This window comes from Mchenga conophoros, linkage group LG3, assembly GCF_057382185.1.
Source record: "Mchenga conophoros isolate Kocher_MC1m ecotype Shallow Benthic linkage group LG3, M_conophoros_male_GT1.1, whole genome shotgun sequence".
NCBI lineage: Eukaryota > Metazoa > Chordata > Actinopteri > Cichliformes > Cichlidae > Mchenga > Mchenga conophoros.
Genome location: NC_140528.1, coordinates 22,739,339 through 22,754,988, shown reverse-complemented (window position 1 = coordinate 22,754,988; position 15,650 = coordinate 22,739,339). Strand labels below are relative to the sequence as shown.

The 15,650-nt window shown below is 42.4% G+C and overlaps 1 protein-coding gene and 2 pseudogenes across 1 annotated transcript; 2 read left to right on the top strand and 1 right to left on the bottom strand.

Annotated features, from left to right (window-relative positions):
• The first annotated feature begins 372 nt into the window (after positions 1-372).
• LOC146577721 (stonustoxin subunit beta-like) lies at positions 373-2,456 on the top strand. Its single transcript, XM_085268387.1, has one exon. The coding sequence runs from the start codon at positions 1,836-1,838 to the stop codon at positions 2,454-2,456; it is 621 nt and encodes a 206-aa protein (XP_085124513.1). The 5' UTR covers positions 373-1,835.
• Positions 2,457-7,867: 5,411 nt separating this feature from the next.
• On the bottom strand, positions 7,868-12,042 carry LOC146577720 (neuroligin-2-like; annotated as a pseudogene).
• Positions 12,041-13,284, top strand: LOC146577719 (uncharacterized; annotated as a pseudogene).
• The last annotated feature ends 2,366 nt before the right edge of the window (positions 13,285-15,650 follow it).

The window sequence follows — 15,650 nt, the reverse complement described above, 5'->3', positions numbered from 1 at the left end:
GTACAGAACCAAAATCAGAAACTAAGTTCTCTCTGTCCAGATATTTATGGACCTAACTGTATAATCTATACAGCACGTAAAAAATGCTGTAAATAAAGAAGTCTGTGAAAATGTGGCGCTTAAGGTCAATTTAAACTGAAGTGATATAATCTTCTCCCCACAGTTTGAGTTTGTATTGTCTCAGCTGCAGACAGACTATGACATTAATATTATTAGTTATTAATATTATTAGTTATAAAGGACACCTTCCTGCCTTTAGTCTTATTCATGATGATTATTAGTCGTCTTCTAATGTCCACAAGTCTGTATGATGTGTTTCATAGTTTCTAACAAGCCGTTTAAACTTAAGTTACTGCATTGCTGAAACACCAACATCTGCTTATTGAACAAAACAAAAACAACCAAAAGACCACACATCTGATTTTATTTTTATTTTAATAGACTTCCAAAGATTATACCAGATAACTGGCCTCAGAATATAATTGAATAAACATGTTTAAAAACAATAACCTAATCCTGTCTTGACAGGCTGAGCTCTTCAGTATCCACCAACAGCATCGTCATGCTGAGTCAGACGTTTCTGCTCCTGCTGGAAATACTCTTCCTCTTTCCACATTGTACCAAATGTTTTTAAATGTTAGTTTCAATTTAAAATTAAAGATTAAAAAAGTGTAACACATATAAACATCAGATAATTAAGACAAGCGAATGGTTCAGTTCCACATGTGCTCCGCTGACACATTAAACTTCAGTAAAATGATGCAGTTATGAAACAACTTTAATCTAAAACAAACTGATTTGCTCAGGAGCAAAAACAGTGAAGTCAGTGACTGTAAGTGAGTGAGCTGTGCTGGTGACTGGATATCAGATTTCCAGTCATTAGAGCAGATAAGTGGCAGAACTATATTACTGATTTAATTTAAATGCAAATAGCCCAAATCCTGATTAAAGCATCAGGTTCACTTATAAAGTATTCTGTAGTTATCTTAGTGTCCATCGCCCTTCCCAACATGGGAATAAAGCAGCTGTGAGAGAATTAAACATGAATGAATCAATGGTACGGAAGTGGAGGAAGCAAGAAGAATGAGCTGAGTAAAGTTTGACTCATGCGACATTTTTGTTTCGCTTAATGCGCCTTATAATCCAGTGAGCCTCATGGTCTGTAAAATATGGTGCATTTGCAAATTATGTGCACAATATTGGAACTAAACTATTTTATATTGACAAACAGCGGCCCGCATTAAACTGTGACTGTCACCAGGTAATGTGGGCGTGTTTGCTGAATAAGCAGCAGGTGTTAAACAGCTGACAGGTGAACAGGATGCATGCAGGTAAACTCGAGGGCCCTTCGAGCTGATCGGTGGTGTCGTGAGGAGAATTTCAGCTCATTATTCATGTTACAGAAACACAGAGGTACGAGACCAGGCAGAAGACTTTCTGATTATTTGTTTTTAGTTAAAATAATTCCATTGTTGTCTAGTGATGGTGTGGTAAAGCTCTGTGAATGTGTCCAATTTTTCCGGCTTTGTTGCTTCACCCAAAGGCAGATCACACAAAGTTTAACTGCTTATTATGAAGAACTGACATCTGCTGGTCATTTAATGTTCAGCAGCACTGCTGTGAGAATACCTGTAGGACACATACCAGTGGATATGTGAGCACATGCACAGCTGCAGGGCTAGAAGGGCCCAAATGAATTAAATAAATAGATTCTTAAATAATTAATTAAATGTGTTATTAATTGATTAATTACATTTATTTAAAAATCATTAAATTTTTAATTAATTTATTGTAAATGTTGGAAATGAAATTATTTGGCATTAAATCAATGATGTATGTATTTAATAAGTATTTTGAACTTAGATTCCTGTCAACTCACAATCGACACAAACACAGTGAACACAAAGCTCCAACTGTCTGACAACAACAGGAAGGTGACACATGTGGAGGAGCTTCAGTCACATCCTGATCATCCAGACAGATTTGATGTTTGTGAACAGCTGCTGTGTAGAGATGGTCTGACTGGTCGCTGTTACTGGGAGGTCGAGTGGACGAGGAGGGCTTGGATATCAGTGAGTTACAGAGGAATCAAAAGGAAAGGAAGGAGTGATGAGTGTGTGTTTGGTGGAAATGATCAGTCCTGGAGTCTTTGCTGCTCTGATCATTATTCCTCTGTGTGGCACAATAACAGAGAAACACCCATCTCCTCCTCCTCCTCCTCCTCCTCCTCCTCCTCTGTCTCTAACAGAGTAGCAGTGTGTGTGGACTGTCCTGCTGGCACTCTGTCCTTCTACAGAGTCTCCTCTGACTCTCTGATCCACCTCCACACCTTCCACACCACATTCACTGAACCTCTTTATCCTGGATTTGGGTTCTGGGATCCATCGACTGGTTTCATGAAGGGTATTTCAGACTTTTTTGGCACACTTAGGTATGAATTGACTCTTTGTAGTTAGTCTTACCTGTTAGAGAAACAGTTCAGTCTGTTCATGTCTGTGTCTTTCACTCAGAAACACATGATGAGATTCATGGATTCAGTCAGTTGATGTTTTAAACTAAATGATTCACAAATTATTATTCAACACAAGTTTGGTGAGCAGCAGGGCTCATCCTGCTTTTTGTTTTTGTGCATTATAATGATGAAATAACTTTGTCATGTCTGTGGTGGCCTTTGGAGAATTAAACCATCCTTTAGAAACTAGATATAAATGTCATATTTTCCAACATTGATATTTTTCTGTGTTTCAGACGACAATGAAAAGATAAAGAACAGTCTGTAAATCACAAGTTATCAATTCAAATGATTATTAAAGCCACAAGAGAAGCTTCCTGTTATTTGTACCACTCACCTGGTCATGTGATCCAGCTGTGCAGCCAATCATAACTGCCATCACTTTCTACTTTGATATTTCCATGGTGAATGGACTGATTCTTGTTTAACACGTTCATACTCTGATGGATGCATCGGAGAGGGTTAGTGTCTTGCTCAAGGATACTTTGTGTGCCAGCTGGAGCAGTCAGGGATTGAACCACCAACCTTCTGATCAGTAGATGCCTTGCTCTGTCTCCTGAGCTACAGCCATCATCAAAGCTCTTTCTTAAATCCTCTCTGAGAGGAGCTCAAACACGAGGAAGAGACGAAAGTGAGGGAAGAGAGTGGACTCATTAGTAAAATGAAAAACAGCCAGCGTTGATGTTTAAGACAAGTGAGGTAACAGAAACACTATATATAGCAGCGGTCACCATGGCAACATCAATGTCGGTTGCTACGTATTGTACTGATCCTGATCTGTGAGCCTCATATCAGGATATGCTGTTGTTTGTATTTGTTTGCATTGTTACCATTTTTGTGTCTTTTTTAACAAACTACTTTTATCTTGCCATCGTTTGTCAGAGAGTCAAACTACATTTGGTTCATCTTTCTACAATAAAAACATTTCTTCATCTTAATTATTGTATGTGCAGAGTTGTAGTTACTCACAGTGACCACTGGAGGCGTGTGATCCTGATAGTTTCCCTGGAACCGTCCAGTTCATCCACATGAATGAAGCTGTTGGTGATTAACGCTCATCTGTACAACTTTAACAACAATATCAAACATTTAATCGCTCTACAAACAGTTTGTCTGATGTATAAACTGTGTCTTACTGTGATCTGTGTGTTTGAAGTAAAATGTGTTGCTTCAAATGTAAAAGTTAAACAGACAGAAAGCATCAACGTGGACTTCAATCAGTGTTTTGTGTTCATACAGGTCAGCTGTTGCACACAGAGGTCCTGGATTTACACTGTGCCCTGGTTCCTGTGTTTCTGTATGTAGTTTAGTCTAAAGTGGATCCTCCTCATGTACAGACTGAATTATCTGTTCAACAATCAGCATTTCTGATTCATGGATTTCATTTGTTTTTGCTAGTTTTGACTGAGATTTCAACATATCTGTGGTGGCATCTGTTCAGTGTTATGGAAGTTTTACAGCACTAATCTCACTTCACTCTGTAACATAACAGTGAACAATATTACTATTAGAAAGATTATTAGAGAAGCCACAATCAGATGATCCCCTATGAGGTGTCCTTGGTTATAGTGTGAAGTCATCTGAGGGGAGAGAGAAGAAAGAAACACTTCAGTGTTAATGAAAAAGTCATCAGTCTTCTTATGGGAAGAGACCTCCACCAGACCAAGACAGATAACCATCCAACACGTTCTCATCCCAAAACCTAACATACCGATGCCATGTGACAAACCGATGCTATGTGACAAACCGATGCCATGTGACAAACCGATGCCATGTGACAAACCGATGCCATGTGACAAACCGATGCTATGTGACAAATCGATACCTTTCGGTCTCCCTCTCTCTCTTGTGCTCCTGCCAAAAGCAAAGCAAAGCATCCACCCTTTTCTTACCGGCGTCGTGAATTGTTTGTCAACATCTACTCATCCTAACGTTGGTCCAGTCTTTGTCTCAGTGTCAAGTCAGTCAACACTTTAGTCCACATGGTCAGTCCAGTCACAGTCCAGTCACACACATCATGCACACACATTCACACTAGATCTTGCTGATAGTGGAGCCTCACGCACAAAGCATCAGAGTCTCCACCCTCATCAATATGAGCTCATTTATTTGTTGTTTCTTTTGTTTTTAGAAAAAGAGTTCTTTATGATCTTGGACTGGATTGACTCGCTGCAATCCTTTAGACAGGAACTCGCAGGTTCCCACAGGTGACCTTTTCCTCAGCCCATTGTAATCTGGAAAAGCTCACCTTATATTTGCTCTCACAACAATGTTTTACAGCACTGTTAATTCAATCTTGCAGGCCTGCTTAGAACAAAGAAGGAGGAAAAGAGAGCTGATTATTAGCTCATCAGAGCACAAAACATCATCACCAAAGGGGGCGACACCTGACAGTTTTCTCTAAGTGCACTGTTACAGAAATAATGAGCCGCTCCTCGACATGTCCATGTTTAGTAAAACTCCCTCTATTGAAATAAGAAAACAAGCCAAAGCTAACTGACAGAATGAACCCATCACTAAAACAACGACCCCAAAAATCTTCATCACAGAAAAGTTTTGCTTACTAATCGAACAATATGTTGTGGGAATTAGAACTTTCCGGGTCATAAAGCTTTTGCCCGACTCTTGGCTTAACTAATACTGACATAGTCTGAAATCAGACTTAAAGTCACTCCCTCTGTTCATTTAGGATAAATGTATCTATATCTGATTTAGGCTAAGTGCCTTTTGTTTAGATGAACTGCTGGACTTCCAGACCAGCAGGTTTAGGGAAGTCTTTATGGGGTCACACTCTGACCCCCCCCCCCCCCCCCCCCCCCCAACCACACACAGACACACACACACACACACACACACACGCACGCACGCACAGGCAACGTACTCTTTGTTTGTATGTAGACGTCATATGTTAATGAACGTCATATGTATATTCATGTAACCTCAATAAAAGAGCAGTGTTACGGGGGAGCGGACGAGAGCAACTGGGGTCAAGCGAAGGAACGGCGTTTGTCCGGTTCTCTCCCGTGCACGGGAAACATGAAGAACTTTGCCTACTCGTGTCTTGCTTAACGTTCCAACGAATAGGTTTATGCTACAAACCTATCACTGAGGTTAACTACACAACCCCTCGCCACCTCCTTATACACAGGAGTGAGTACAAAAGGGTTCGTACGGACGCATCAGCCGGCCGTCCTTCTGCTCGACACTGTTAGCTGAAAGATGATCGGATCATCCTCTGTCCTGTATTTAAGGCTGAGAGTCTTTGTCCAGTCTCTTTTCCACAGCTACTGTCCACAGCACTGATCCACCTGCAGCACAGCCCCACTCAGTTGTTTTATGATTTACATTGTGCACGTTTCCCTTCCACTGAGCTTACAAAACCTCTGACAGGAGAAGTCAGGCATGTGTTTCCCCCACCTCCCCTTTTAGGCAGTAATAAAATAGAAAACAAACAATCAAACAGGCTAAAGCTAGAGCACAAGCAAAGACAGCACCGGTGACTAAGTTCTCCCATACTGGACGTACGCTACCACGTGGGCTCAAACAGCAGCACATCAGCTCAGTTTACATACTGTTCACATCTTCATCAGAGGATCAGCAGGGAGCGCTGCTGAGCTGCAGTCATCTCCACCAGAGTGACGGAGCAGGAATCACAAACAGCACAAACCCACCGTGTTGTTTCCACCCTGTTCAGGAGATCTGAGCCCCCATCCCTTTTTTTCATGTTGCAGCTCTGCACTGCAGGCCCTGAACGCCTCCCGGTTACCCTCAGTGTGCTTAGAGTTTAATTTACAACCGACGAGCTCACAGATCATCTGCAGGCAGGTGAACGAACCCTTAATGTGAGGATAATAGCAGAGCTGAGCTGAGGTCAGAAATAGTCAGGAACGGTGTCGACACAGTGAAGTCAGCTGTTTGGGAATTTGTCTGATTATCAGTTTGGGGGGGGTCGGTGTTAAATAACAAAGGCGGTGTAGGATGGAGAGAGGAGGAGGGAGGGAGCAGTGATGATATGAAGTCAGAATACACATGTGGCAGACATAAGGGGGTCAGACAGGAGCAGCATCAGTCTCTGCTCTGTTTTGTTAATAACGTAGAAAAATAGTTTTGTACAATCAAGCTACATCGACGGACGCTTTACCTCACGTACCCTAAAATGAAAAAGTAGTGACAGTAAGATGGACGCTGCACATGACACCATGACTGAGTTCACAGCTGTTGCTTTGATTCTAACGTTTAAGACTTTTGGCATCGACTCCGTTTTAATAAATGAGTGCTGGGAGGCGTCGTTTGACTTCAGGAGCTCCTGCGATGCTCCTGCGATGCTCTTACTCTGCGGGAGAAAACCAAAAACCAAAAGTAGCAAACATGGAGCGATATGACTCGTTTAGATTTTGGGAAACGTGCATCGACAGGTACAGTGTCCTTTTCCCCACGTCTTTAAAAATAATTCATGCATAGATCCCCCACTGAGAAAACCCTTTTATATACTTTCTCCTTTGTACACATTTTATATAGAACTATATATAATATCATTTCTCTATATCTATATTTTCAGAAAAATTCTTTCCACACAATAAAAAACAACAATTAAACAAATGCTTCAAACAAAACAACAAAAAAAGAGAAGATGGAAGAAAGAAAATCACGACTGAGGCCAGTTTGGCACTTTGTCATGAGAACATGACAGAACTCTGTTAGTTGACGGTAAATAGCGATACTCTATTTTTCTTTGGTTTTTCTTCTCCCTCAATGAGAAATGAAACACAGCAGTACTTACTTGGCACCTAAAAATGCTGGTCGAATGAAAGATATCAGTGTTTTCATAGTTATATGTTTAGTGTACGCCTCCCGCCTCCAGACTGCTCAGCAGATCGGGAATTTTTAGAGAAGAGCAGGAGGGAGGCGTGTCAAATGAGAGGAAGAGAGCAGTAATAAAACACGGATGTAGAAAAGAGAAGCATAATGTGCACATAACACACAGGAGATGGAAAAAGAGATGTAAAAAAGAGAAAACAGCGAGGAGCGAGAGAGCATTCGTCCCTTTGACAAATGTTGGAGGTCATGAGCCTGGAAACAGCAGACCGTCTTTGAAAACAGTATCTTTGAAAGATCTGAGTCACCCACCCCAAACTGCTCATCTGCTGCTGGACACTTCAGTTGCACCTCCACATGCCACCAGTGGAGGGAGCTGCCAAGTTTCACAGCACATGACGCAGCAGGTGTAGTTGCTTTTGGAGAAAGAAGAGAATAAGAGGACAGAACGAAGGCCCACGTCTAGAGGCCTCCCTTCCAGAGCGGAAGCAGAGCCAGTGTTCCTGGTCCCTAGGTGGTGCTGTGTCGGGCCTGTCCCTACTATACCCTGGTGGTGGAGTGGGGGTGGGGCAGGGTGTTGTTGTGGCCGGTGGAGGGGAATGTGTTGAAGGCGTGAAGAGGCTGCATGCTGGTGATGGTGCTGGGGATCACGGTGATGGTGTTTGGCTTCATCAGCGGCACGTTGTCGGGGGCGCGGCGCAGCGCCAGGGTGTAGTCGGGAGGGCAGGCGGGCCGCAGGATGTCGTGGGGTCGCAGTGGCTCCATGTCGTGGTGAGCGTCGTGCTCCCAGTCCTTCATCTGCAGGGACATGATCTCCTCCTCCTGGCTGTGAGCCAGGTCGTTGGCGGGGCCGCCCCGCTGAGGGGACAGCCGGTGCCGGCGCATCTCGTGCCGCTTGTCACGCTTGTAGTAAAGGGCGGCGAAGGCCAGGATGTTGAGGAAGAAGAGCGACGCTCCAACTGCAACTGTCACACTCAGTTCGGTGGAGTAGTCGCGGGTGTGTCTGGGAAAGAGGTCCTGGGGCGGGCGCTCTGAGCCCTCGGGCTCAGGATCTGATGGGAAGGTAGGGTAAGGATGACGAGTGGTTCGAGGAACGTTGTTTCTGGGCCTCATGGTGCCGGGGTCACGGCCTGCGGGGGAGCGCGTAGTGGTGGGAAAGAGCACATCGTGCAGGCTGTGAAGATGAGGGACTAATTCCAGCCAAAAGGCCACTTTGTTAGCTCTGTAGTTGTCTCTGACACGAGGTTTCAAACCGATGTGAAGGTACTGCTTGTCCTTCCAGTTGAACTTGGTCCAGATGACCTCCTCGAAGCGGTTGGGCTTGGTATGAATGAACTCGGTGTCCTGAGGGACGGGCAGGTTGGGGTCCCTGGTGGAGCATAAAGGTTAAACGTTTCAGTTCAAAGTTATATTCAGTCTCCATTATAAGTAACATGTGGAATCAATACACTGAATACAGACAGGAGGCCCATTCTCTGTGCAACCTTTAAACTATCTAAGACCAACCGGCTGCTCTGGGATCTGGATGCTTTTGGTGAACCAGTATGTTCAATTCTTCAAAGCCACACGGGAATTAAACTAGCAACCCAGATTCAAGTATTCAAGATGACTAGAAGGCTATCAGTGAACATACAGTAACGTGTACAGTTTACACTACTGTGACATGAGGCCTACCCAGTCTTTGCGAAGTTAGTCCAGTAAGTCATGACCACAGCGCTCAGCATCACATCGTTCTTGGAGAAGTTGCACGGGAGCAGGTCCGTGGCACCGATCATCGGTACGCCGAACACGTAAGGTATCTCGTCTCTGTGCGCGGCGTCGGCACTCGGGCCGCGTCTCGGTGTGGCAGTGGTGGTAGAACGTGTAAAAGTAAACTGGGGACTGAAACTCAGCATGGAGTTTGGCAGTGGCCACAGCTGGTGCCACCCACTGGTGGTCCGTAAACAGGGCCAACAGAGTCTTCCGCCGCATGTTGCCGTTGTCCCTGTCCGCCCAGTCTGTGTACATGAACTTAATGGTCTCCCTCAGGATGTCTTTGCCTGGTGAAGAAGCACAGGAGGGGACAAAAGGAGGGGGAAGAAAGATAAAAGTGAAAACTGCTAAGAGTAAAGTAACAGCAGTGCAAGACATTTTTTAAGAGATCGGTCTGATCAACAGATATGAAACCAAAGCAAATGTTGGTGAGATGAACCAAGAGCCAGGAAGTGAGTGAGAAATCTAGAGAGGAAAAAAAGTCTTTCTGATAACAGAAGGAGTGACAGGCAGCAGAGAGGAAGCATGACTGCATTATCCAAACATGTCTGTACTGTGACTGTGGTCCGGCTGTGAGGGGTTCGCAGGCCGATCTGTCAGAAACACCGACACTGAGATTGGGAGCCGACTACCTGGGGGATGATAGCATTACTGCCCACAGAGCCTCAAAGGTTAAGGCGCAGACACGCCGTGATGTGGATGAGTGGCTCTCTTTAGCACGCTTGTCTTGTTTGATGCACTTCACTGGGCTCACATGTTACTGATTCCATTCTTTACTCGCATGTTTTAAACGCTTAAAGCACTTTCACAGGTTTTGATATTCTTTTGAAAATTCATGTGAACTCAAGCTGTCAGAATTGTAATGTAAGCTTTGATAATTGTCCACATTTGTCATTTTGACGATTATCCGTTTATTTTAATGAATACAGCAAACAGAAAAAAACGAACAAATCAACAAACGCGGCTCCTAATGAGACAAAACCTGATGATGCTGCAAAATGCAGTTAAGTGAGAGGAGGCTGTAAAATGGAATAACTGAAAAAGTGGCAGTGTACAGAGGTGGCGTCCTCACCCTCTGGGTAGCCGTAGAGGTTGTCAACAAAGCTGGAGATGGTGTAGTCGAACGCCGCAGCTGAGATGCCGTCGTTGTCCTCACTGTCGTCCACAAACTTCAGCCCCTCTCCCTGGTTCACTCCTATCAAGATGTCATAGTTTAGGAGCTCCCCCTGGTGGAGCAAATAAGGAAGAACATGCTGAGTGCTGGAACAGAGCCTGTGTGCATCACAAGTCTACAACAGGAAGTGCAGCTGAAGCACAGCTTTGTGAATTGGCAGCATTTCATTTCCCAGTAAACAAAATAAAGATTAGCTGTTGCCATGAAATTCCTACTATAAACTGTAAATACTGCAATATATGCAGGGTTCATACACATTTTTAGGGTCAAATTCAAGCACTTTTTAAGCACATTCAAGGTCAATTTTCAAGCTTTTCCAGCACATTACCAAAAAAGAAGCATGTTTCACTTTGCATCACCTCAGTAAGACCTTGTAAAAATTTAAACAAATCATCTGAGGTCGATTTAAATGTCTTTTGTTCCCCTTTTGTTAAAAGAGCAGCACACAAAAATACAGAAAAAGGAAATGGTTGCCTTACATGCATATAGTGTACAAACTCAAAAAACACATTCCTCTTAAAAATGCGCAAATGTGAACAAATCAACTTGTTAGAGATCTTCATCTCCACTGTAAATAAACAACAAGCCAGAAAACAAGAAAACTGCACCAAACACCACAAACACCAACAAATTAATGTCTTCTCATCAGACATTGAAGCTTCTTTCCTGTGTGACATAAAAAATAAGAGACAGATGTTTGTTTGTTTTTTTAACTAGTTAAGCACCCACATTCAGTCATCCACCCATTCACGCACACATTCACACACTGGTGATGTAGCTACAGCCACCCTGGGGCGCCACCAGGCCCTCTGACCACCACCAGTAGGCAACGGGTGAAGTGTCTTGCCGGGTGAAGTGTCTTGCCCAAGGACACAACGACCAAGACTGTCCAAGCCGGGGCTCGATCACAAGGCGAACTCCTAACTCTTGAGCCACGATCGCCCAGTGGGGACATGGGGACATTTCAATTTCCAGCAGGAAGCTCCCCCTTTTTGTTAAACCCTTTAGATCAGGGGTCGGCAACCTGCGGCTCTTTAGTCCTTATAGTGCGGCTCCGCGTGGTTTGTAAAAATAAATTAGCTGAAGTGTATTTTATTTATGTTAGTTCTTTTTTTAACTTGTAGTTCTAAATTGGAAGATTATTGTGATTTTGCAATATACAAATAAAATTATATTTTGTTATTTTTTCATTGCTCAAAATAAGCATCACACTCGCGGAAGCCGGTGTACCCGGCAAAACGCCGTGCATTTATCGAGCCTTTCAACCCCAGATAGGCCAATTATGGCTCTTTGGCTCTTTGGGTCTTAAAGGTTGCTGACCCCTGCTTTAGATGAACAGAGTTTTTTAATTAAATACATAATCTTTAATAAATGTTCTCTTTTATAAAAAGTAGGATAATTAAAAAAACTTTTATTATACCGCTATTGAGTAGAAAAAAAACTCGTGTTTTCTGTCGTCTGTTATATAATATTAGTGATGTTTGTGACAATTAATTTCTTAATCGGCTGGACTAACCAATAGTCCACAACCAGGAAACACTGAAATTTTAAGTTAAGTTTGAAAACAGTTTAAAAAAAAAATACCCCATTCCAAAATGTCTTGTGACAATCTCATTGGCTTAGGGAGTGATGATGTCATAGATCTTAAGAATCTTAAGTCCTTTGATGTTTTTCCTTAAGTAGGGGTGAGAAACAGCAAGTTTTAGTTCGTTTCAGCAGCAGCTGTGTTTGCAGCCTACAAAACGTTCACCACAAGCTCTTCAAAGTCATCGTATAGAAACTCCAACATGTTTCCAAGAAAAAAACAACCAATTCAAAAAGATTACGCCGCCTCTCCTTCCTGGCGTGGCCGGCCAATTTCCCCAAATGGCGTGTCATCCTTCCAAAGGGCGTTAGAGGAGAGTAGGAAGGAAAACTACCTTCTCCAGAAAAAAATGCAACAAATTGAAGAAGAGAAACTTCAACTGGAGGACAAATGTAGACGAATGGAAGCCCAAAATAAAGAGCTGAAAGAAAGACAACAGCGCCAGCCGGACATAAAAATTATTAATGAGGGCTGGGGAATCAAGTTTGCTCAGAGCCGAGAGCAGATTGTGCACCTCATTAAAGAAAACAGGCAAAAGAGTGCAGAACTTAAAGAAATGACCAACCAGCTCCAAGACAAGAAAACGATGACTGATAAGATACAACGGGATCTCCAATACATGGACCGAAAAAATCGGCTCCTCCAAAGACAGCTCCATGAAGCTGTGGAAGAAAAGAAAGAATTCCTCCAACAGAAGGAAGAGCAGGACAAAAAGAAACGAGACATGCAGCACGAACTGAAGAGCATGCAGGAAAAATACCGCATGCTGAAAGAAAGCCTGGATGAAACACTGCGCCAAAATAAAGACCTTCTTCAACAGAAAGATCAACAGCAGGAAAGACTGAAAGAAGGAAAACGTATCGTCCAGGACTTTGAGTCTAAAAATCTAAAACTGCAAGAGTTTTGTAATCAGCTGGAAGACAAAGCAACTAAAGTGGAAGAAGAAAAGGACAAACTGGAGAAACGCTGCTCACAGATGCAGAGAAGGATCGATCAGATAGCGAGAAACAACTCCGAGCTCGTTAAGGGGATTTTGGTGGAATTCAATAACTTGAAGCGTGAAAACACTCAAATGCAGGCGCAAAAACAACAAGAAGACAAAATACATGAAGACCTGCAGCTCACGCTCCAAGAAATCCAGAAAAGAAACGAGCAGTTAGAAGACAAGCACAAAGAGGTCCAACAGAGAAATGCAGACATGCACAAGGACAAGCTGATACAGGAGGCAACATCCAAACAACTCAAAGACAAGCTTGAAGAACAACAAGCAACATTGGAAGAGGTGGAACAAAGATGTGAGAAACTTGAAGAACAAAACGCAGAAACCATCGATGAGCTGAGAAATCTCATCCTGGAGAAAAAAGCGCTCGTGGAAAAGTGCATGAAAAAAAAGAAAAAATGGTTCCACTTGTTCCGGAGGAGAGACGCTACTGCTTCCTCACCTGATGTAGCCTCGTCTTGCTCCACCTCTGTTAACCCCCCCAACCAGTCCCGGCCGTTGACTGTCCCCTCCTGAGCCTGGTTCTGCCGGAGGTTCCTGCCTGTTTAAAGGCAGTTTTTCCTCCCCACTGTCGCCAACTGCTTGCTCAGAGGGGATTGTTGGGCTTTTCTCTCCTCTGCCTTGTTTCTTCATTTACTTGTTTAACTTTTTTCAACTTATCGAAATAATAAACCAATTAAATTTATCCTTTGAGTATTTTTCATCTCATCTTTACAGAATCTTTCCAAAACATTTTCAAACATTCAGATCTGTCTTTTATTTTCTTCTTGAAGCCTCATAAATGGTGAACTAAAAACCCGGAACATGGTTTGAAACATAGTTTCAGCTGAAACTGGCATAACATGCTGTGTGTGTGTGTGTGTGTGTGTGTGTGTGTGTGTGTGTGTGTGTGTGTGTGTGTGTGTGTGTGACAGGATATCACTAGTTAGGTCATCATGTTTAGACTCATTCACTCCAAAATTATTTAGGCCAAATCTTTAAAACAGTGTCATTTCATACACATTTTCAATTCACTTCAATCGCACAAATGCAGAAATAATTATTTGCAGTATCTTATTTATTATGAGAATGTCATGCCTGATCATTTGTACCTACACCACCAAAAATGGGGGCAAAAGGGAGGAGATCATGTTTGATCGGTTATAAGAAAAGGTCAGAAATATAAGTGCCGACATGAGCAGTGTCCACAGAAACCTCTGACTCTCAGCTCAAAGCTCATATAAACCATTTCTACAACCAGCAAACAAACAAAGACAGTTAAAAGAGCAGTGACGTCACCACGAATCTGTGGTCAGGTAATATCCATGTTTTGATTGATGATTTTCTGGAGTTAAATGTGAACCGAAGCATATTTTGGGTGTTATATGCTATTAAATACTTTTTAATTTATTTAAAAGTATTTAATACCATATAACACCCAAAACATGCTGGGTGTGGAAAGAAAAAAATCAGAATTTCCTCTGTTTGAGTCACAGTAACTTTGACATAGTAACATTTGCAGTAAGTCCTAAATGTTCACCTTTAAAATCCCTCCCTCTGTTCATTTTGCCCACATCATGTTTCAGTGGTTGGCCTCAGGTTCTTCAGCTTCCTGACAGTCTGAAGTCAGCTGACAGAGTTTCACCTGCTAAATACACAGAAAATCTTGTTAAAGCCGCACAGTTTGCCCAACAGTAATATTCCCATTAAGCCCTTTCTAAACACTTTATAACAATGTGTCATCACTAAATTATAAACTTCTTCTCCAAATCTGCACGACTGCACTTAGTCACAGACTTTATTTAATTGTCCTGCGGCTGCTATCATATATTTTACCAAACAGTTCTTCTCACACAGTCACAGATATATTTCTCTCAATGCAAACTTCACTCATGTCTCAGACAGGAAACTTGAGTTTTTCTTTTTTTCTGTCCCCACTCATTCAACTAATTTGCATATTGAGTCACATCTCGAGAAGTTGCCCTGACAACAGAAATGCATATTCAAAACATTGCTGCATAATTCAATTATTATTCTTTTATTTTTATTTCTACAGTCGTCACTTCTTTTGCTCAATCAGCTGGAAACCACTTCTAACTCACTATTTTAAACCTGCTTTAAGCTTCTAATCCCTGGTTGGTCCTCCCAGTCACTTTTTCCTTGTCACAAAAGTCGCTCTATTGTCCTGCAACTTCCTGAGTTATTCCTCAGCTTCAGCCTTTAAGTGTGTTAAATCTACACCATTCAGCATTTATGTCATGTATTCACATTCATGAGTGTAAGCATGTCTTCATTGCGTGTATGTTGTGTGTTCATATTAATATTGAGTGTAAGCTGGTCTTCGTTGCCTCGATGTGTTTTTATAATCAGATTTAATTCCTGCATCTTTGCGCTGAACTGTGGATTCAAACTGTCTCACTTCTGATTCTCTCCAAAAACAATTTCACATGTGACAATTTCTACATGTGTGTTTTCTATTTTTCTATTCATTTATGTATTATTAGTTCATTTATTTCTTTATCTCTCTCTCTTACTTTTTTTATTTACCTTTCTGTTGCGATGCTCTGGATGTTTCTAAACCCCACAAATGCAGTCTCACTGTTCAACCCAATTTTCCTATGCTGGCATCCTGGCAGCTGCACGCTTGACTTTTCTCAGTTCATGGGCAGTTATTTTGCGCCTTGGTTTTTCCACACGCTTCTTGCGACCCTGTTGACTATTTTGAATGAAACGCTTGATTGTTCGATGATCACGCTTCAGAAGCTTTGCAATTTTGAGACTGCTGCATCCCTCTGCAAGATATCTCACTATTTTTGACTTTTCTGAGCCTGTC

What these genes read in the sequence shown, in the direction of transcription:
- LOC146577721 (XM_085268387.1), top strand. Translation starts at nt 1,836, where the DNA reads ATGTATTTAATAAGTATTTTGAACTTAGATTCCTGTCAACTCACAATC.